This window comes from Pararge aegeria, chromosome 4 (genome assembly GCF_905163445.1).
Source record: "Pararge aegeria chromosome 4, ilParAegt1.1, whole genome shotgun sequence".
Classification (NCBI taxonomy): domain Eukaryota; kingdom Metazoa; phylum Arthropoda; class Insecta; order Lepidoptera; family Nymphalidae; genus Pararge; species Pararge aegeria.
This window is the reverse complement of record NC_053183.1, coordinates 7,708,733-7,733,222: the sequence shown is the minus strand read 5'-3', so window position 1 is coordinate 7,733,222 and position 24,490 is coordinate 7,708,733. Positions and strand designations below refer to the sequence as shown.

General features: G+C 34.4%; 1 protein-coding gene across 1 annotated transcript; it reads left to right on the top strand.

Annotated features, from left to right (window-relative positions):
* Positions 1-14,177: 14,177 nt before the first annotated feature.
* On the top strand, positions 14,178-20,422 carry LOC120623262 (cytochrome P450 6k1-like). Its single transcript, XM_039889182.1, has 8 exons — positions 14,178-14,576; positions 15,195-15,350; positions 16,393-16,577; positions 16,910-17,070; positions 17,356-17,474; positions 17,834-17,939; positions 18,447-18,695; positions 19,414-20,422. The coding sequence occupies exons 1-8, from the start codon at positions 14,217-14,219 to the stop codon at positions 19,569-19,571; spliced, it is 1,494 nt and encodes a 497-aa protein (XP_039745116.1). The 5' UTR covers positions 14,178-14,216; the 3' UTR covers positions 19,572-20,422.
* Positions 20,423-24,490: the final 4,068 nt, after the last annotated feature.

Here is a 24,490-nt window from a genome sequence, read left to right as displayed (position 1 = left end):
CCCTGCTTTCTGGGTCCAAGGCCGTGGGTTCGATTCCCACAACTGGAAAATGTTTGTGTGATGAGCATGAATGTTTTTAAGTGTCTGGGTGTTTATATGTATATTCTAAGTATTTATGTATATTATTTATAAAAATATTCATCATTCATCTTAGTACTTATAACACAAGCTACGCTTACTTTGGGGCTAGATGGCGATGTGTGCGTTGTCGTAATATATATATATATATATATATATATTTTTTTATCGCCTATAAACAGAGCAACACTTCACACGGCATGCAAGAAGCACGTCCTGCCACATGCCGACTGTGGTCTGCAATAAAATTATGATTTGGTTGTGTTCATGAGGCGGACAAACAAAAAGAAACTCTGTCGTATGCACAGTATTCAAAAAATGCAGTTCTTTATATAGTATATGACGTAGATATTTTTTTTTGAAAATTATTGGGCGGCTTTTGATGCGCTTTTTTATTCGGGTATGTGTTGGCGGAATGGTTAGCAAGTTCATGTGGGCAGCGATTTTTTTTTTTTCCACTACAGGTTAGCCCTTGACTGTAAACCTGTAAGAAGTTTGGTAGTCGAACCCCCTAATCAGTTTCTACACGACATCGCACCGGAACACTAAATCGCTTAACGGCACGTCTTTGTCAGTAGATCAGACCAGATCCGAGAAAATTCTTAAATTCAAAAATTCCCAAAATCCCTTTGCTGGGAATCGAACCCGGGACTTCCTACTTAAATTCAAAGCGCTCACCGTTGCGCCCGGGAGGTCGTCAAAAACGATATAACAAGTATAAAAATAATTTGCTTTACATGTTAAAGTGTTTTTTTCATAAGGCGGTCTTAGTTTGGGGCTTATGTTGTTCCTGCTGCACATATTCCCAATTGACCTATTAGTTAAGATAGATCTGTCCCACTAGACTGTAATCAAGTGGTCGCTTAAATAGTAAACGTCGTTCGAGAAATTTACGACGACTTTTTAAAACCTAAATCGTAGTTACTTACTACTTACTACCTACTACTAGATTAGATATTTTTTTTTAATTATAATAGTTTTTTATAAATTATAAATGCATATAAAAGACTGATGTGAAAGGCATATACTAATTTCGGCATCGACGGTAGGAGAGCAGTAGCTTAATTGGAGAAAGCGCTCAGTCCGCGATTGCCAGATGTTCCAAAAATTTTTATATGCATTTTAAATTTAATAAATTGATAATTCTTCCAAGTTTAGGTAAAAACACTCCTAAAAATTATAAAAAATAAAAACAGTTTTTATTTCATTTAAAGTACAATTTTTTTCTTAAATTACCCAGAACCCCTTAACTAGGATATCCCGTGTTTAGGCGGTCAGAACGTACTTACGTTCCTTATTATCAATCGAAACGTGAAAGTGGGTACGTATATTTGTTACCTTTAGATAGATGGATAAGAGTTACACAGTTGCGAAGTAAAAATCGTACTTCAAACATTTACGTTTCCTCATTTATTCTCATTAGTTTTACAATGAAGACCATTTTACTCAGAATTTACAATGTATTTTAATCACTGTATTTTTTACTTATTTTTATTCCACTATACGTTAGTCCTTGACTGCAATCTCACCTCCTGGTAAGTGATGATGCAATCAATAATGTTAAAGGGCTAACCTGTTACGTAGATAGCAGTTGTATTAAACCCATACCCGTAATCGGTTTCTACGCGACATCGTACCGCGGCACGTCTTATAACTAGCCATGGTCGCAGTCTCCCACCAGACAAAAAAACTTTTTGTCACTTGCCTGTAAATCCTGCGGGAATGGTCCCCCAGTATTTTGTCGGTATCATGCCCATCTCCAGGTGTTATCTATCTTTAAGTAAAATTTCATCAGGATCAGTGCAGTTGTTGAGCTGAAAATAGGTAACAAACAAACACACAAACAACTATAGATACACAATTTCGCATATGTAATATATGTATCTGTAATATGGATTGATGTAGGCAGCCAGAAGCATATTTTATTTACGATGGCCAAATTGTTTCAAAAGTCAAAAGTCAAGGCACATCGGTGGCACTTTTGATGCGTACATTACATGTAAAATATGACATAGGAGTGAGTTGGTGGCGATAAATAAATTCGTCAACTTAAACCTAAGGCTGCGAGGGTTCCAAACGCGCCCTGGTCTAAGAAGAAGCCCACAACAAACTTAGCCGGTTGTTATTTTTTTTCGTTATCACCATCTCAAATCGTCATTTAAAACTATTAAAGAGGCAACCTGGTTAGAGCAATGATTTACACCCAAGCATTTATATCGTTAACGTAGTCCTTAATACTAAAATAGGACTTTTCTATAAGCTTACGTTTAATACAAACTTTGAACTTTTTCAGAGACATCTCCAAGATATCATCTGGTAATTTACTGTAAAATAGTATACAATTTCCTTTGAATGAATTACTTATTTTATGTAGTCTAGTTGCACTACAAGTTTATTTTAAAAATTTTATAATTTCAAACTATTGCAGTCACATTTTCTCTTAACTTTAGATTTTTGTTAACATACATTAAATATTTATTTATTTATTTATTTATACTCTTTATTTGCACACAAATAAAAATACAAAAAAAAGAATATAAGAAAACAGAGACAGAAGAAGTATACAAAAGGCGGCCTTATCGCTTTGTAGCGATCTCTTCCAGGCAACCTTAGGATAAGGAAAACAAAAGGATAACATACTGCAGGTTGTGCATATTAAAAAAAAATACATACTAATAACTACATACTAATACTTAAACTAGATTACACAAATAAAATAATACATAATAAATTAAATATTAAAAAATAAAAAATAATAATAAACTAATATATACTATAACATATCATAAATACATTAACAACAGTAAATACTATTACAAGTCGTCTTCAATGCAAACTATAGTGGTTTTTGACAGCTTTCTTAAAAATACAAAGTGTCTTAGACTGCCTTATGTCTATTGGGAGCGCATTCCATAGCGCTATGGCTTGCACTGTAAACGAGTGCTCATAGAACTTAGTTCTATGAAAAGGCATACTCAGAGTCAGCGCGCGACACGATCTTAAATCAGATTGCACTCCAAGAAAAGTAAACTTCTCCTTAAGATAAGAAGGAGTTTTTAAATGAAATAAAACACAGTACAGAAGCGAAAGTACATGCAAATCCCGGCGACGGCGAATAGGGAGCCACTTGAGTTTTTGTCGAAATTCGGAAACGTGGTCATATTTGCGTAGGCCAAATATGAACCGAATAGCAAGATTTTGGAGACGCTCAAGTTTGTTAATCTGTTCTTCAGTCAAATTAAGAAAGCTTGCATCCGCATAATCGAGAATTGAGAGAAGGAGAGAATGGGCTATCATAACTTTGGTTGGGATTGGCAGAACAGCACGTAGGCGTCGCAATGAATGCATTGTCGCAAAAGTTTTCTTACTCAGCTCCTTAATATGCGTTGACCATGATAAATCCTGATCTATTTGAATGCCAAGATCTTTAACGGTGGCACTAAAAGGAATAGCGACACCATTATAAACAATAGAAGGGATGTTCTGCCAATCAACTTTTGAAATCATTCCCGGACTGCCAATAATTATTGATTGCGATTTTGCGGGGTTCACCTTCAGCCCATACTGCTTGCTCCATTCACAGATCAGTGAAAGATCAACATTAACAGCAGTAATAGCAGAGCCAAGATTTTCAAAAGTTGAGTGGCGATAAATCTGGACATCATCTGCATACATGTGATAGAGAGAAGCTATTTTTTGAGTGATAGAATTAATGAATATGGCAAATAGTAAAGGAGATAACACGCCACCCTGAGGTACCCCGGCCGTAACATCACACCAAGATGAAACGGACTCATCAGTCCAAATGCGTTGTCGACGACCAATGAGGTAACTCCGAAACCAGTCTATCGCCGATGGAGATATGTTAATAGAGCGCAGAAGACTAAGCAAGATATCATAGTCAACGGTATTGAAAGCGTTACTAAAATCAAGCAGAGTCAGAACAGTAAGCTGCTTATTATCCATCGCCCACCGAATGTCATCGGTGACTTTGACCAATGCTGTAACCGTACTATGACCAGGACGAAATCCCGATTGCAAGGGACTAAGAAGATTATTTTTATTAAGAAATAGGCTTAACTGCTTGTAAACTAATTTTTCAAGGACTTTTGACAAGAAAGGTAAAATGGAAATGGGACGAAAATCTGAAAGAGAAACAGGTCTAGCCTTTTTAGGGAGAGGAATAATCTGAGCATTTTTCCACGCATCGGGAAATTGGCTACAACAGATTGAAAAATTCAGTATATGAGTTAAAATGGGAGAAATAACATCAAGAATAGGAATGATCATATTACGGCTAATGCAATCAGTACCGACAGCATTCGAGGCGATGGACATTATACTCTTCTTAACATCACATTCAGAGAAAGACTCGAAGTTAAAAGAGAGAAAGTTTGGAGTTGAGGGAGAAGAAAGAGTTCTAAGTGTATTTTCTTTATCGACACCATCAATTGTATCGGAGGTAGATAAATGTTTGTTCAGGAGTTCAATATCAATGTTAAAAGAAGTCTTATTAGATGATTTACCAACTCCAAGTGACTCGAGAAACTTCCATGTTTTAGCAGTGCTACCACTTTCGACTGACTTATGTATGTGGCGTCGTTGGGCATCTCTACACAGTGTATTACAGCGATTCCGTAATTTATGGTACTTTAAACGGTTATCAACCGAGTTATTAACTTTGTATTTGTATTTTGCGGAGTTCTTTTTATTCATTGAGACTTTGATTTCATCCGACAACCACGGTGCTGGCATGTGCTTCATCTTAATAGATCTTATCGGAGCATGCGTATCATAAAGCTGCGTTACAAGAGTATTAAATATCTCAACCTTCTCATCAATTAAGTCAACAGCTGTGATAGCATTCCAATCCAAGAGGCTGGCATCATTACAAAGGCGACTCTTGTCAATCCCTCCAAAGTTACGCTGCAGAAGTATTCTCGATTTTGCTTTATGAGGACGTATTTTGTAGGAAAGATATATCAATTCATGATAGGAAAATGCATCAGCAGGACACTGGCCGTGCTTAAAGACAAAGTCCGGAGAAGAAACCATTATAAGGTCAAGAAGAGAAGGAGTACAGCCAGGCGAGTAATGTGTTGCAGCAAGAGGCAGAACAGATAAATTACAGGATTCCACAACTGACATTAATTTCTTGCTACGAAAATCATCTTTAAGTAAACACGTGTTAAAATCACCCATAATAATAGAGTGGCTGTACAAGGGGACAAATTTTTCAAACATTGATTCTAATGAGCAAAAGTAATTAGAAACAGAGGGCGGGCAATAAAAAACACCGAGAAGAATTTTGGTATGCGATAGGAGAACTTCCACCATTAAGTGCTCAGCCGCATCAGGTTGCGGGGGTTGTGAAGACAAGCTAACTATAGAGAAAGGAATATGAGAACGCAAGTAGATCGCTACTCCACCACCTCCTTTACCAACCCGGTCATTGCGGATGAGCCGAAAACCTGGCAGTGAGTATGATGTTGAAGGTAAACACGTTTTTAGCCAGGACTCAGACACAAGAATGGCGTGTAAATTACGGGAATCAAAAGATGCAAGCATATCAGGATAGTGAGCCGGAATGCTTTGAGCATTAATATGAATGACATTAAAGGTTTTCAGGCAATCTGAGAAACAAGAATCAATGGTTACATCAAGCGGAAGGAAAGATGTACTGTGAAAACTATCATCACTAGAAGACAAAGACTGAAAACAATCACTATCTACACCGTTTGACGACATATAATAAATAATAAATAATAATAATAATAAAAATATATAATATATTATTTAATAATTACAATCTAATTATAGGTACCGAAGAAAAAGATTAAAAAAAAAAAAAAAAAAATTAGGTATCTCAAATATTTTCCTAATCCGCCAGCTGCTAACAAAAACACTATAAAAATAACAGAGAAACACACACAATATTACACAGTAAGTAACAAAATATCGAAAATAATTGACAACAAAAAAAAGCAACTAAAAATAAAAATAAAAAAAATTAAATTAAGTATAAGTGTGCTGCAAGCCTTATATTGAATAAATATGAAAAATTTCTAAACGAGATGTCGAATGTCAAAAGTGATACCTCGGTTGTCAGTATCAATTGTCAATGTCAACAAACCTAAGATGTCAAGCTAAATATTATTAAAATTGTAAACACAACAAGATTAGGATTGAACGTTCTTTGATCAAAGATAACAAGTAGAACTGAACTACAAGATTGGCAGTAATAAAATACTTTTATAGCAATAAAATACTTACAGCACACTGAAAAGAAAGTTACAAACGGAAACCAACTGCAATTATTTCTTGATAACTCGCTTAGCTCTCGGGTTGACCGATAAATATTCAAATATCTATTGGCTAAAAACTGTCATTATCTTAACATCTTAAAATTTATCTCTCAATAACTCTCTCGGACCCATTTTAGAGATCTCACGAACAGCTCGCTTCTGCAGCACGAAAAAAGTGCCATTATCAGCAGCATTAATTACCCCATAGTAAAATTCCATATGACATAATGCTGTGAAAGTAGCTAAAATAGACTAGCCTAGCAGTTTCTATGTCCGTTATGTGGCGTATCTTCTTCACTGCATAGGCGGCAGAACTAAGCCTGTTTGATAAATTATTCCGTATCCATCAGATTCAATTCCTCATTATTAAGTAGTAAAGTGGTTTTTACATGTTTTACATTTGGTAACGTGAATTTTCACAACCGACCCATTTGACCGCTTTCCATTAGTCTTACAGAAAAAATATATCCACGCGGATGAAGTCGCAGCCATCATAAATTGTTAAATAATGTCCCTCCCTTCGTTATTGCAGGCTCTACGCGACACGGCTAAAATTCACCGTTTTTTTTTGCCAAGAACTTTTTTGTTGGAGTAGGTATACCCACCCAACCCTTTTAACATTTAACCGCGTTAATTATTTCATGAAAAAGTTGCGCATTTTCCGACGGCAATTACAGAAAGTTTCAGTCCTACATCTTCTAATTAATAAAATCTACTCCATTAAATGTTACCTTAATATTCAACTGTCTTAACCGTTCGAAAAAGTTGTAGTTTATTAATAAACGCCATAAGGCGTAATGGGTGCAGAAAAGCTAAAAGATTCTCCCGAGCGAAGCGAAATATTTATGAGCCCCTTAAAAATGTAAATCTAACACTGAATTTTCTTTTGACTAATGTGATCAAAAGAGTCGCTCGACGCGTAATTAATTTTCCTTTTATTACAAAACAGTACAGGATAGAGAACATTGGGAAATATTTCCCGAAAATTAATCATACTATTATGTAAAGCTGTTCGTCTGAGTCTGTGTAATGTATATTGTACATTTTAAGCCAGGAGGGTTTAATAGGCTTTGTAGAAGTAAAGACAATATGTTGAATATTTGATCCCTAAAACATTTACTGAACCGATTTAATGAACCTCGGCTGTAAATTTCTCACCGTATCATAACAAGATCATCGATCACTAAACATATCTTTTGCGATATCAAAGCAATATTTCTGGGTTCTATACATTTAGTCATATAAATTAAGATTTTTAAAGATTTAGGCAGTTATTTACACGGACGTATATAAACGAATAAAATTTACTCAAGGGTTATTGCTATTTAAAAAAAATCTGAGTAGATAGATAGGGTCAAACATATTTATGCCACAAAAAAACATAGCGCAAAGGTCAGTTACGTGTGTTGACAGTACAATTTAGATCATGGGTTATGAGATTTGTGTAGATCTTAGGTCCTTTATCAATATCTCAAAACAGAAATTCAGATGCACTATTTTTTACAATAGCGCCTTAACTTCAGACATAATTTAACTTTTTTTAACTTAACCCATTTTTTATTACATAAACCAACATTATGCTTACCTTAGTAAGCCCAAATTTGTTACGTATAGGATTTTTCTGTTTAAAATTCGTGACTTGCAAGCATAATCAGTTTTAATAACAGCTGACAAGATTTATTTTTTTATTTATGTATTTATTCTCTTTATTTGCACACAAATAAAAATACAGAAGAAGAATAAAAAAGAAACACAGATTCTCCTGCTACGAACAAAATATATGCATGCAAAAGGTCGTTGTTGCTTGTGTAATATGAATTAATTTATCTCCTATTTAGTGTTGCCCAAATGCAAGAACAAGACGAGACTTAGCCAGTCTTGGTCTTGGTCTTGCGCCAATACACCTGGTCTTGGTCTTGGTCTTGGTCTTGCGCTCCCAGTCTTGGTCTTGGTCTTGGTCTTGCAGCAAGAGTCTTGCAAGTCTTGCAATTACCTATTAGTCTATTACTATTTATTAAAGTTTACTTTAAATCTTAGAAAAACGTATTAGAATTGGAACATTGTGAGCTTGAATTAACATAGCCATAGTAAAGATCAAGCAGATTAATAAATAACTGAAGATTTGATAAGAAATTCGAAAAATCAACTGACCTATATGTCGTTTTCCATGGAAGTAACTGTTTCTTAATAAACATTTATGATTTATAAGCTTACATTTGCTAAAACATGTAAAAAAACAAATTAATTACAATAACTTGACTGTATTTTAAAGAACAATACTTATCTGTCTAGAAAGAGATTGAACCCTCAACTTATAAGAAATTTAATAAAAGAGTTTTACGATTTATCATTTATTTGAATAAAGCTGAAGAGTTCGTTTGTATGTTTGATGACAGAAGTTTTAAAATAAATAAATAAATCCTGAACGTCACTATACCTCCAAAGTTACTATTCCTCGTGGACGAAGTCGCGGGCACAGCTAGTAAATACTTACTCTCATCATCTCTCTCAGAGATATTCGAACACTTTTTTGCTATTTTTTCTTGTAAAAACTTAAGAAATATAATGACTAAATGTACAATAATAGTACCTAAGTAATTAGTTTAAAACCATATAAGTAATCAATATTATAATTACTTACTAGAATGAATTATTATGACATCTACTACCTATCCTCACCATTTTATCCTAATCATAATACTACTTGCGTGATCAGTATAATGTATTCATTTTCATTCTAAGCACTCTGAAACTTATTTATTCTTTGGAACACCTGTAGGTACTCTTAAAATTTGAAATTATTTTGCATGAATAGTGTCAAATGTTATGATTTCGGCGCGGCGGCAACGATTGTTTTAGATTTCAAAAGAAGCCGCCGGCGCGTGTATCATAACCATGTACTTCCGATAAGCGGCAAATTTCTTTGAGAAGTAAGTACAAAACCTTTGATGCCGCATTATCAAAGTGCCGATGGTTAAAACATAACTATGCATGCACTCAGTTTGATTTTAATAGATATTTTTTTATTCGCTATGTTTATGGTAATGCGCATAGGTCCAGTTTTTCATATTCTTTGATATAGTTTTTTGCGTCTCATAGAATTCCTAAGCGTACCTACCTACCTATACACCGAACTGTTACACCTAACTACTCCGTGAAATAGCGCTAAGTCCTAGCTGCAAGACGCAAGAGTCTTGCAGGCTATGTCTTGTTCTTGCTCAAGTCTTGCACGGTCAGTCTTGGTCTTGGTCTTGCTAAAAATACGCGGTCTTGTTCTTGGTCTTGGTCTTGCAAAAACGCAAGAACAAGACCAAGACTGCAAGACCAAGACTGAATTTGGGCAACACTACTCCTATTGTGTCCCGCTCTTGCAGATCAATAACACAGTGGACAGGCCTGATTAGCCGAGAGCATATTTGGAGAGCAAATATTTCATACGTGCCTAGCTAAGTGGAACTGTGATTATTTGCAATGTATCATTGTGAATATGTGATTATTTAAAGAAAAACAAAAACAATTTCAAAGAATTATTGATCTACGTTTAAAACAACTTCTCACAAAACTCCAGACACTGGCGCGTGATCTTCATCCATTCATCAGCAAATACATCGAGATCAGGTTTAGCCTCTAGGACAGCATTGATCGCAAACAGTATGCGCGGTATTGGCGAGCGAGCACGGGCTACTGTGCGTGCGGCAGGTTCCACAAACAGTATGCACCTCCACAGGCGTATGCTCATATCAGGAGCGAATATCCGCAGGAGCTGCCCAAGCATCGACGGTACATCAAACCCGCCACAAATAAATTTGAGCATCGTTGTGATCAGATCGAGTTACCTCCTAACTTCCAAAGAATTATCTAGGTAGGTTTATTTATAAGAAGACGATAGCTATCTACTAGCGAGGTAGTAAGGTACTCAGTGCTGCTAAATAAGGTTGAAACAACTTAAAGTATTAACAATCTATGTATTTACAGTGAAAAAAAAACTTTAGCAGTACTTCAAATCTACGTTTAACATTTATGATACTAATTGGATCTGTTTGGAAAAAAAAATATTTTTTACATAGATATAGCTTAAAAAATTTAACACGTAATGTAAATGCTGTTACTGTTTACGGTTTTATTTTCATAGTTTTACATTGGACACAAACATTGGTATGTTTACCTTTTTATATAATCTTTTTATAAACATTTTCTTGTTAACAAAATTGTTGTATAATTGAAAGCAGTAAATTTTCCGTAAGTGCTCGTGGTATTTTTTTAGTTGTTTTATGTCGGAAATAAATAAAGTAAGAATAGCTATTAAAGCTCATTTTTTACACGTTAATATCTTTACCAGAAAAGCTTAAAAGCTTCCATTACCTCCATCTAAAATTTCATTAAGCGCAAGGCAGGTAGTTAACGCACCGTGCCTAAACTATGCTTACCAACTAATGTATATTATAACTTTATCATTAAATTCTTAAACATTCTGTGTGCTAAACATCAGCTGATTCTGGACATAATAACATAAAACAAATCACCCTAAGATTATCACATTGCCATAAGTATTTTATGATTTTATCATAAGATACCTGTGGAAATATAATTTTTTTAACCAAAAATAACCGGTTTTAGTGTATAAATCTTATACCAACTATAAACAAAATCCATTTTTGTATAAATCAAGCTTTAATACAATGTGCTACATGTCCGTCGCGAAGAAATTTGCAACTTCTATTAACTTTGATAGAAAATGTGTATCCCAATAAACTGAATACGTCTATGTAAATCTTTTAAGTGTACAAACGTGAAGTTATGTTGTATGATTGTGAAAGCAATGCATATTTATGCGATTGCAGCAATTGTGGTTGATTTTCTGTGCCTTTTTTTGAAAAATTCCGTTGTCTGTCTCCGAAACTCTCCGAAACCGATCAATATGAAATTTTAATGCAATGTTGAAGGAGCATTCGAGCGAAGGAAATTCATAAACTTTTCAATGCTGGCAACAGATCTCTCTCATGCGGAGACAGGGGTTTTAAAGCATAAATCCACCTCGCTGCTTTGATCTGGGTTGGCAGACTTAAAAGATTATCATCGCATGTTAGTAATGACGATATAATCTATACCAACGGCTTAGAGCTCTCTGAGGCATACTAAGAATATTATATGACCTAAATCCCTACAGTAGCCAAGAGCTGATAATAATTTTCAAACGGTTAAACTAATAGGTATAGCAAGTTTGTAACTTATAGGGACGAGCGCAATTAAGGTACCAGCTTCAAGAATCAATGTAGTTTTTCCAGTCCTGGAACCAGAGCTCGTAATAATATCAACTTGCTATAAAGTTTAAAGTACAGTTTTAAATAAAATAATATCATGTGTACAGTAAGAAGTTGTGAAAAACCGATATCAAGTATCGTGTAGATATCAAACCATTTATTAGATAAATAATTTGGAGTAACAGCAATAATCAAACAAAATAATAAATATTTGTAGCTTACTTATAAACCAGATTAGAGGATTCATCAATCAAATTGAGGAAAAACTAATTTGTAATAGATTATTTTGAATTGCATTTTAGAATTTACCAAAGCCATCCATTAAAAATGCTGATTGCAGATTAATTTGATAAATTTAAAGCCCGATATTAAATGATCACAAAATCTCGTCGCTTGCATAATAATGAATACTTGATACTATTATGGAAAAGGGGCATTTTTTTATGATGAATATAGTATATTCTATTTATTTGCAGACAATACCACCCATACTCATTGGTAATGTACTGTAAAAGAAAACATAATTCGGGCTTCATTATGTAATGAACATATAATCGTTATCTTTAAATTAACTTTCAATACTGAAATTAACTGCAGTATCTACGAAGATCTACAGGGCTATCACCGCCACACCCCAGTAGTTTGGCAATTTTAAACGAGCCGCAGGACACAGATGGCTAATACCGTGTTATTTGGAAATCCGTATCCGTACCTGGCGACCATTGGTGGACTAGTGGGTCCACATTTCATAACTCCAGAAAAACTTAATACGTCAGAAAATCAAGAATCAAGCTCTCGTGATCCGCTGTTGAATATGCTGAACACCAGACAAATGAGTGAAAATTGCGCGGATGGATGAAAATGAAATTCCCGTAGTAGTAGCTTATATAAAGGAGGAGTGCAGAGGGCTAATATTTTTTTTAAAACAAAAATCTATAAAAAAAATAGTTGGCGCACTCGCGAATTTTTTATACTTTTTATTAAATTGGTAAATAATATGTTTGACACAAAATATCAAATTAACAGTGTAGCCTTGGTGAAATGTGGGATTATAGAAGTAGTCATTGACAATAGAACCTTAGTACACTTAAAATTTATTGAATTAATTATGGTCGAGTGGCCACTGGGCGACCAGTAACGTAAACAAATTTTTTAGACGGCAAAAAATAACAGAAACATGTTTATAGATAAGATAACTTGTGGCGCTTTGGGGTTGCGTAGTAATTATTGAAGTCAAAGGTGATCCTCTTTACGGAAAAAAATTAGGGCAAATAGTATTATGAAAATCGACGACATGCCCAGGTTTCTAACGTGTTTCTACGATTACATTATCTCTTAGAGACGCTTTAACTTTATCCTTGAGTGTGTTATGACAGATAGGAATCCGTAATAGTTTTATAATAATGGTGTTTTGTGTAATACTAGTATATGTATAGGTTAATCTGTCAGGTTGTCTTTCCAAATTCTTTCAGACGTCCATTGCGGAAGATTTGAAAGTTAACGAGAAAGGTGGCTTGTAAATGTGGTGTTAATATCTATGATCTCGATCGTTTTCTGACATGAAAAAGAGGTCTAAACGAACGAATATGCGACTGAAATAAACGAATTATTGATTTTTTTAAGTCAGTCTGCATAATTCTGTACAACTATCCGCTGGTCACAGATATTTAGCAGGACAATAAGGTCGAAATTTGAATATTTGACGTAGAATATCGAACCAAAATTTACTTTTAAATTAAAAGGACAAACGAAGTTGCCAAAAGGTGCTGAAATCAGTACATATAAATGATTTATTATTTGTAGCAGAGCTACTTGGGATAGAACTCGTCCGGGGAAGTAGGTACTATCACCATGCTTATTTCTGCCGTCAGAAGCTGTTGTGTTCCAGACAGAAAGGACCATGGTTTTCGGTGTAATAACGAGAACATCAGGCTTAAATCCTACGCCTTAGGTAGTTGGTGGCTTTATGGAAAGTGTGTTTGCATGCCATGCGATGTTTAGCTCTTTTTATACGCGATGGGTTTTCCGCTAAGCATCATGTGGGCTTGGTGCCTCAATTTTTACAAGAAGAAAAAAATAGAGTGATATGTCTAGATTGTTTTAAAATATTAAAAAATAATTAAATCATACAATCATACCGAACAGAACTTTCTATTTCATTTGTTTTCATTTATATAACACATTGCTTATTATTTCATTAAAAAAAAAAACTACTCTATTACTATTATAAACACTAATTTATTACTATTATTGTACTAAAAGTTTTGAAAAGACTATATACATAATAAGACAATTTCATGTTGATAAGCTCTTGACATCCAGATTTTTTACACTATATCTATTATCAACATGAACTTGTCTTATTATGTATATGGTCTACAATGCAAACAAAGATGCGAATAAAGGCAATTCTAGTGACAAGTACTTGAATAAACGTGGCAATGATAAATATTATCGGTGTAAATAATATACACAGATAATAATATTATATCATAATTGATGTTTATTCCTCGACTGAACATAAAGTGTGATTTCTATTAGTTGTAATATTGTTGGCCATTCATACACAAGTATGATAGCGAATTTTATTCTCTGGGTTCTTTTAAGTTTCTTTTTATTACTATGTTTATATTCATACAGACTATTCCGTTATTGGAAAGATCGCGGCATTCCATACGATACACCCAAATTATTTATCGGTAATTTAGGGTTTGTCATGAGAAAAAGTTTTTGGGAATACTGTTTTGAATTGAAATCAAGGCATCCGCGAGATTATGTTGGAATATTTCTCGGTTGGCAGCCTGCTTTGATGGTACAAACACCGGAACTTGCAAAGAAGATACTCAATAAAGATTTTTTGTACTTTCAAGATAGATTTTTGTATTCAAATGCTACGGACCCTCTTGGTTGCCTGAATTTGTTTACTGTCAAGGTAAGAGACTTATTTATATTGTTTTTTTAGTTACTGTATATATCGCTCTATCTATTATAAAGCCATATGAACGGTCACTTTTGCATTGATTTCTAGGCAATATTAAATTTAAAAATCCTTATTACAATGAGCAAGAGATGATATTGCATTTTTGTGATTTTACTACTAAACGTAGTTTAAGACAACCAGTAATGGACCCCAGTGCGGAAAACTAAATGAGGATTTAATGTGATCCTATTTTTAATAGTGAACACTTTTTTAAACCGTCTTAATATAACGAAAAGCATTGTACCGCCTACCCGCGCTGTTGCTTTATTTTCTGACTTGGGCGTTCTTTAGAACTTTTAATTTTTGATCATCATCAAGATGTGCTACAAGTTTTACTATACCTAAAAGTGTAGATCAAGAACTAATATTATAAATGTGATAGCGTTTCTATTTTGATTGTTCCTCTATATGTTTGACTGTCGCAGTGATTTTTTTTTTATAAATTAAGACTACGTTGGCAATATACTTTTTTGGCAGCAGGACTCAGAATAGTGATTATAGATGATAGAATAGTAGATCTAAGAAGCGAACGAATCAAAAACAAAGAAAGTTATTTTTATTATGTTACAGAATCCAATATGGAAAAATATGAGGCACGAGCTCTCTCCCATGTTTACAGCTATGCGCCTTAAGATTATAACCGAACTTATGAACCTCAATGCAAAAGAATTGGTACTGAAAATCAAACGAGACTACGTTGACAAAAAAGAAATGGTCGATCTTAAGGTACAATTACTTAGACTACTTAAAGTATTACTACTAATAATACTTGAACTAGTAGTTAGTAATTAGCTTGAGGATTTATTTATGCTTCTGACACACAAACAATAAATATCTTGTAATAGAATAAAATAATAAATAAATAAATAAATAAATATACTACGACAATACACACATCGCCACCTAGCCCCAAAGTAAGCGAAGCTTGTGTTATGGGTACTAAGATGACTGATGAATATTTTTATGAATAATATACATAAATACTTAGAATATACATATAAACACCCAGACACTGAAAAACATTCATGATCATCACACAAACATTTTCCAGTTGTGGGAATCGAACCCACGGCCTTGGACTCAGAAAGCAGGGTCGCTGCAAACTGCGCCAATCGGCTGTCAAAAAGTTTTCAAAAAGATTCGAAGTCCACCACACTGGCTATGTGAGAATTTGTAGACTCCACACGCCTTTGAGAACATTATGGAGAACTCTTAGACATAAAGGTTTCCTAACGATGTTTTACTTCACCGTCAAGGCAAGTAATATTTAATTGCTTATATGACAACGCACATGGCTACGAAAAGTTAGAGGTGTCATCGAACTTGTTCCCCGGCTATAAAGCTGAAAACCACTAGGCTATCACGGCTTTTGACTATATACATACTCTCAAATAAAGAGAGGGATTTGGAGCTGCCACCGGTATTATATGCTCTCCAATGCACAGAAGAGGAAAATGCTAATTTTCTCTCAGTGTGCTCGTATTTTAAGTTTTAGACTGAAACCTACTCAATAAATATCAACCCAAACTCGGAAACCAGACTAATCAACAACATATTCTGAGTTTTTTTGTTCACCGAGGACATATTTCCTGATGAGATAAATCTCCCCCGACTTTCAGGGAAGAGATCGGGTAACTTGGGATTCTATATTCCATTAAATTAGCCCCGATGGCCAAACTCAGCAGATATTGGAATGCTAAATGTAATCTATAATAACTACTAATCCTGAAATACAATATACTGATGCTACACGTCTAATGTTTTCTAGGAACTATTTTCGATGTACACATCAGATACTGTGGCTTACAGTGTTTTTGGAATAAGAGTTAGTGTTTTAAATGACCAAAACTCACCTTTGTGGTTTATAACAAGTCACATGGTCAAATGGACATTCTGGCGTGGCTTAGAATTCACGTTAATTTTTCTTATGCCCGCTTTTGCTTCTATTTTAAGGTTAGTGAAATATACTTACAGGATTTCATAGGGCTCATTCTTAGAGAACTTTACTTACCTTGTTAATAAAAATTAAGTCATAAAATATATCTTGTTATGGCCTAGTATAATAATAGCATTTAAATATTCAAAATCGGCTTCAATGTAAAATAATTTAATTTTTAATCTAATTTTAACTCTTGATTTGAAAAGTTTGGTCTTCAGGCACTGAGGAATTTGGATGCATATTCATAACAAAGTTTTCAAATGCTGTCCGACCGAGTAAGATTCGACGGTTCCGATTCCGACTCGGTTGGGAATACGTTGTCAATTTTATAAATATTGTTTTACAGACTAAAGTTTTTCTCTGAGGAAGCTACTGAATATATAAAAAAGTTATTCTGGAAAGTTGTTGAAGAACGAAATAAAGCTAAAAACGCGAACTATAAAGATTTGGTAAATCACTTGCTGAGTTTAAAAGAAAATGTAAAGCTACCAGTCGACGCTAGCTCGCGTAAGTTGATAACATTTTAGGATTTTATGCACTCTTTCAATTCCACTATTACATAACCAGTATAACCAATAATCGCTACATACATTATATTTTTTAGTTTTTAATAAATATGTAAGAAAAACTTACTGCTTGCGCTAGAAGTAACTTAGTCATTTATTCCGGTCGGGAAACTTTACGTAATCGTGTATGAATAACATATATTTCTTATGTTGTGAAAAATTTAAAAATTAATTGTTTAAAAATAATTTCGAAATACTCATCTTTAAATTATTTGTGTGCTTATAGAATTAGCTGATGATATAATGTTGGCGCAGGTAGCTGTGTTTATATTGGGTTCTATTGAAACTTCATCTTCTACTCTCAGTTATTGTCTGCATGAACTGGCTTATCATCCAGAAGAACAGGTTCGTTCTTAATTCTAATTTTCTTAATTTAACTTAGTAATATTAGGAAGGCGAAAATGTTTCTTTTTGTGCTCGTTAATCCCACAGCAATATACTTGTGATTCTTTTCAAATTTTTGCCTATTTGGCTCGGAACTATAAACTACTATTTGATCCGAAAAATATATATAAGTCGTGGATATATTTGAAAAGCAATTCTATTAATACTTGCTCAGTCTAAAACCGCTTAATAGATTTTGATTGATTTTTGTGCTTTACTTTAGGTCTTTGAATAATACTAATTAACTTGATGTTTTGTTTAACAATTGGATTATTTTTATCCTGGAAAAATATGAATTAAATTTTACTCTTCTTCCACAGGAAATGCTTTACGATGAAATAAAAAAAGCGGTAAATCAAAACGATATTGAAATTATGGATTATAATAATTTGATGGAACTGAAGTATTTAACTGCATGTCTTCACGGTAGATACTATTTAAAACTATTTATTTTAATGAAGCCGGAAGACCAAGGTTTCCAAACAGTGCATGTTGCCAGTGATGACTTAACGCTCTGAAACGTAGTCACTTAGTATGGGTCTCATAAGAAGGCTCAGAGTCACCCAAATGGCGATGGAGCGAGCTATGCTTGGAGTATATCTACCTGAGAAATGAGGAGACCCTTTGGCGAGTTACCGACATAGACCAATGAGTCGTGAAGCTGAAGTGGGCGGGGCAAATAGCTCGGACTAACGATAGACGTTAGGGTCCCTGACCCCGGACCGGTAAACGAAGCATTGGGTGATTCCCAATGAGGTGGATGGACGATATCAAACGAGCGGCCCAGGCCCGTGGGTTTGAAACTTTCTACAAATGACCTATGTCCAGCAGAGGATGTAAATTGTTTTAAGTTATGTCGATTATGCATCAATTTAAGATATCACATGTTGTGACGGAGTTTATTAATTACTCAGTTGCATTATATTTTTCCAGAGACAATGCGTAAACACCCTCCAGTACCATATTTGGATCGACTTTGTCAGAAAGAATATAAATTGGATGACCACGTTACAATAGAAAAGGGTTTACCTGTATTCATAAACGTACTTGCATTACATTACAATGATGAGTATTTCCCTGATCCAGAAGAATGGCGGCCTCAGCGTTTTAATTCCTGTTCAGAAGGCGATAATCTTAACTATAATTTTCTTCCCTTTGGCGAAGGACCTAGATTTTGTATAGGTAATATTTTCACCTCAAATTCGAAATTTAAATTAAAATTATTTCAAGTAAGCCTATTTTATAAGCACTATTAACGATAAATTAAATAAATTAAGACTCTACCAACGGTTCGGTAGGCAAATTCTATACTTGCTCTTTTCTAATATCAACAATTGAATAATGATTTTTCATCTTGTCAGAGATGAAAGCTTTTTGTTTCCTAAGATTCTTTTTTAAGGCATCGACTATCAATCCTACAACGAGTCAGTAACGCTATGAAAATTAAGCTTTATTTCCTATGAGAAGCACAGGAATCTGTATGGTGTAATTTATAATTTCTTCAATCTTTATACTCCACACCAAACAGATCTTCGGCAATGTACTCACCACGCACGTTTCGCTCAGACACCGGAACATCCTCAGAAGAAGTTTACTTTACAATAAACAAACCTCCTCCTCCTTCTAGTATATCATGAAATTCCGCAAAGTAGCGTTTTCAAGGCTGCTTGGAAGCAGGCCGCTCCGATCTCATTTCTTACAAGATAGAAAAAATGAAAATATTGTTAAACTGTAAAATGATGTTTAAAAATGCAAACTGCTCCTTGCCGCGTCTTCTCGGTAGCATCATCTGTCTTTCGACCCGGTGGTAGAGTCACTACAAACCTGACGTCACAAAAGTGCTTATAAACTCGGTCTACTGGAAATAAAGAAATTTTATAACGCAAATTATTGTTTTCAGGTAAACGATACGGCATGATGCAAATGCGAGCAGCACTCGCTCAAGTGATACTGAACTATAAAGTAGAGCCAGCAGTGCCATATGCAGTGAGATCTGATCCATTCGCTGTTATATTGGCTCCTAAAAATAAATTAAGTGTAAAATTTATTAAACGTTAGAGAAAAGTGTTTGGGTAATGCAATGATTAATTATCAGGAAGTGCCAAATTCGATATCAAAACGTTGCAAACTAAATGCGTGGCTGCTCTTTACACACTTTCATTTTAAATTTTTGCAGTTTTAGTTGCCAAAATAAATTTATAAATAACCAAAATTATAGAGTTACGAAGTATTTCTGTCGAGAAAATTTACTAGAACATCAGATATCTACAACTATTTCATCAGAATTACGGCCATCACATCGCTTTGAACTTCATAAATTTAACAATAGTTGATGAGGTTTGAACCTATATTTGGAATAGGTACTCACTTTAGAAGTTATAGTTTCCTGAAAAACACTGTCATAAAACAGACATTTAATTTTATTTATTTAGATAAAGATTAATGCAAGGCCACCACAGCGAGGCATAGTCTCTAAGATGCTGGCAGCATAAGATATTTACACAGAATTAAGAGCATACAGAAACCGTGTACTAGTTGTGTACACGATTGAAGCTTCAAAAACCACACCACTTGAGTATGGTTTCTCGAACCAACGGCTCGTCGCTTCACACCATTTAGCAGTTGAAAGTTATTTTACCCCTAATTTTATTTCAAAACGTTTCATCATAAAAGGGGAAAAATTTTACATTCCGCGGGTGTAAAGTGAAACGTGTGCGACGCGTTTTCACTATTTTTGAACACTCATTGCATACAAAAATGGCTGAATGAGGATTCTGTATTTTCTTAATTCAATGGATATTTACGAACTGAAAAAACTGTGAAAGAAAACTAACAAATGGGTGTCGGAATAAATGTACAACCTTACCTAGATAAAATAGTATGGCATATAAATAAATATGTCTGAAACACTGATAGTTTTATTTTACTGACCTCCATGTACCTGAATTAGTAACATATTAAATCAATGTTCGATACAAAAAAAATACCTTTAAATAGCCGAATTGTACTATCAAAGTAGCAAACAGATTCTACAGAATTGGATCTTTAGGTCCAGACTAGGTTCACTGTGCCGCAGGTCAAACATTACAGTTCTAATGACATGTCTGGGATATTTAAAGTAGACGAAATCAAAGTGACATCACACCCCTACATTTTTTCCTTAGGGGCAATGTAAAGTCCAAACTCCAAAGTAAATAAGGATAAGCCGCGTACGATTAATCAACTGGAAGCCAACTTTACCTACTCGCGTTATGCGCCAAATACCAGGCGAAATATTCGGACGCGTTATTGAAAATTGGAACTGCAGAATAAACCATGTTATCCGAAATTACGGAAAACATTTGAAAGAAACAAATGTCAAGAATGGGTCTTTTGTATGAAAATAAAGATAGCCCAATAAATTTGATGCTTTTTATTTGTTTTTAATTTTGTAAGAAGTACCTCGAAAATGTTCACATATTCTGGTCCAAATGGCAGCACAGCACTACTTGTAGTGGCATGCATACAGGGTATGCACAGGGTATGCAGACGATATAAAATGAAGAAAATCTCCAGTACGAGTTATAAAAAACTTAAGGGTAAGCATTGTAAGAGTTATAAAAAGCCTACCCTCAAGTATTTATAACTCATACTGGAGATTTTTTTCATTTGATATCATCTGCATACCCTGGGCATACCCTCTATGCACACCACTGACTACTTGGTGGTGATTTTACGCTACCGGTGATGCAAGACTGTAGTGTCAAAACGGACAAATGAGTACCGAAACGATGTCGATAATTACATTCGCAAAACTTAAAACTAAAGCTTCCAAATGCCCACAGGAAATTTAACCTAGACTAAGCGTAAATAATCTACCAAATGGTGAAAATATATCATTGAACATCTCGTGAAATGCGTGTATTCGTCTCGACCTTGAGGTTGCGGCAAAGACACGCGTCCATTGTCCACATTGTTGATCTAGAACAAGAAGGACGGACCTAAACAGTTCTTCCACTTTTCTATACTGAGTGTTCTCGCTATGCAACTAATAAAGCGAGGACATAATAGGAGCAAGACAGCAAGAGGTATACAGGATCGTAACCTATAATCACAACCAATCTGCCAAGAGTGGACTTAAGATTAAATGTTATTTAGTATGTAGGTATTTGTGGTGGTGTTCTGATCTCAAGCTTGTAGCTATCTTCTGGTGAACTCTATGACACTGAAACCAATATTTGTATTTAATTTTTTATAGTATATTATTATATATTTGTATTTAATTGAATATCATGGAAACATAACTATATTAATCCTATTTTCTCATTGAATAAATCAAAATTAATTCCACTAGATTTTATTTATTTAGGTCGGTTGCGTAAACTCAATCATTTGTTATTGAATAAACATTCAAAATAATGACATTTGCATGAACAACGCGTGAACGTAAAAAAATAATTGAATATTTATTCTCGTTATCGGAAACCATACTACCGATACTTTTTCTCCATTTATATTCATAAAAGATATTTTAAAAAAGCTTCATAACGAAATCCCAGCGAGAGTAAAGCAAAAAGTACTTAGCGGTAAGGATGATTTACGGGATTTAAAATAATAGTTTATCTGTAAATGTGTAATGTTTACTACCAAATATATAAAATTAATGACTAAAGGTTAGTACAGATCTATAATAGCACGTGTCTTTCTGTAATCTGTACTTGTGTTTGTATTTGTCCAACAATATTCCTTGGTTTTGATTAGGCCTCACCGTGGAGATCTTAGAGATAATCTACAAAAGGTCCGCCATATTAAATTGGCGCCAACGTGATCCCCGTTTTCTTACGTCATTCGAACGTGGTATCACTTAACGACTCCTAGAGTGGAAATAACTCTTAAGATTAATAATCTTGTAATAATATAAGTGGGTTTATATTAGAAGTAAGATGGTCAGTGCTTTACGATTCCCGGACGACCATCGCAATCCGCAGAAGCGGATATATGCTTTATGTTTACTAGATATACTGTAATAGTGTAGTTTCGTGGTTATATAATGCAACCTCGTTCGGCTCTTAATCTCCGTTTATATATATGGCTTGGGTTGTATTAATGCAACAACATTGCAAAATAGCTCCGCAAATGGATCAATTACGTTAGGGATTAGTACACTACGTTTATAATTAGACCGAATTATCCTAAGTTTTTAACGAAACTGAACGAAATTAATTATTATTATTATACACTATAGCTAGGTGATCTATCATCTAGGTGATCTATCATCTCTTGGTGAATATATTAACTTTCCATAAAAAACTAAGCCGGTCCTGCCCTTGCTGCGCTAAGATCTTTTAAACTACGCAACGGATTTTAATGCAGTTATCAACAATAGAATGATGATGATCCAGGAGAAGGTTTGCATGTAGTATACATGCACATTATAGAAGAGAAAAGCCAAGAAATTTAAATATTTGTCATTACAAATATTTTAATTTCTTGGCTTTTTAATGTAATGGCTTTAATTATATTATTATTATTATCTAATTCTTTTTAATGGCTTTTTTAATGTCGTAAAAAATCCATTTTTGTGCGCTTACATTGCAACCGCTCGCTAAACCTCACGCGATCAATCTAAGAGACACGAGTAATTAATTGTATATCTTTTAAGATATACAAAGAGATCAATAAAAAAAGTCCGCGACGGTATATGTTTCTCTCCAAACGATAACCCACAGTATCCATTTTTATCTTTTACTTTTTACAAAAATATTTTATAAATGGGCTTTTTACCAAGCTTAAATCAAGTTCAATCAAAGTTAAATCAAGTTTGGGCGTGAAGGAAGAACAAAATTTTCGCACGTAGAATATGAGTAACTAAGGTATGAGACGCAAGCGTGCCCCGCAGAGCCCGCGCGGCGGCATCAGCCTGGACACGGAGCGCTGGGCGTCAATCCTTATTTAATAAAATACATCAGATGCGTTGTTTTTTACAGCATATTATTAAACTGAATATCTCAGAGACAGAACAGACATTTCAATTGCGGCGACAGAGCGACTGGCTGGCACAACATTTAAACTCCAGTACAATTACATACATACTTACATATATTGCATCCGTGCGATTCCGAGGCAGGTCGCTAGTATTTTTATATAACAACAAACTCGCCGTATCTGCCGCAGACATGTTTAGGGGTAATTTCGAGGTTCATCGAACATTACAAATCTGATCATATATTACGATTAGGAGCCGCTAACAGAAAATAGACTGTTTTAACAAAGCCATCGGCAGAAGTGGGATTATTTTTCTGAGCCGACGAATTATACAGTTGGGACTTTTATTTCAAGCTGAGCTCTATTGCTTTATGTCATCCTCCGTGAAAGTTTTTTTTATTATTGTGAAACGATAGTACAATGTTTATTATATAGGTGCAATTACCAAAGATTGATGGATTTTAAAAGTTGAAGCGAGTTGCAAATGGAAAATTAAAAGCGTCGCCAGTCCTCGGCGATAGCTAATCTTTTTGAATTTGAAAAGTTATAAGATCACTTCGTATAAGAAGGAAACTAATTTCCAAACGAATGCCACAGACTGCTAAATATCCGACATACATTTTTAATACTGGATTAAAAATAACGCAAAATTTCCTTAATAAAAAATAAAATGCAAAAAAAAATTAAGCCGATAGACCTACTACCTGCTTAATTTTTTTTTGCAAAACTTAGGTTAGTTTATAGTTAAGTTTAATGACATTGAAGTTTTATGTCTATGTTTGTGTCTATTGTGTTGTTTGTTTTATGTGTTTCATTTTAATTGATGTTTTAATTGTATACTACATGTAGACTAGAAGAGGGATTTAGAGTTGCAGCGCTACGCCATTTTTATGCAGGATGGTGGCCGATAATATTATTTTAGTACATTTATTATGAAATTACATGAACACGCGTAATAAACAGGATTATGTCAACTCGATAAGTTCACAACAATTTATTAGCAGGCAGAACAA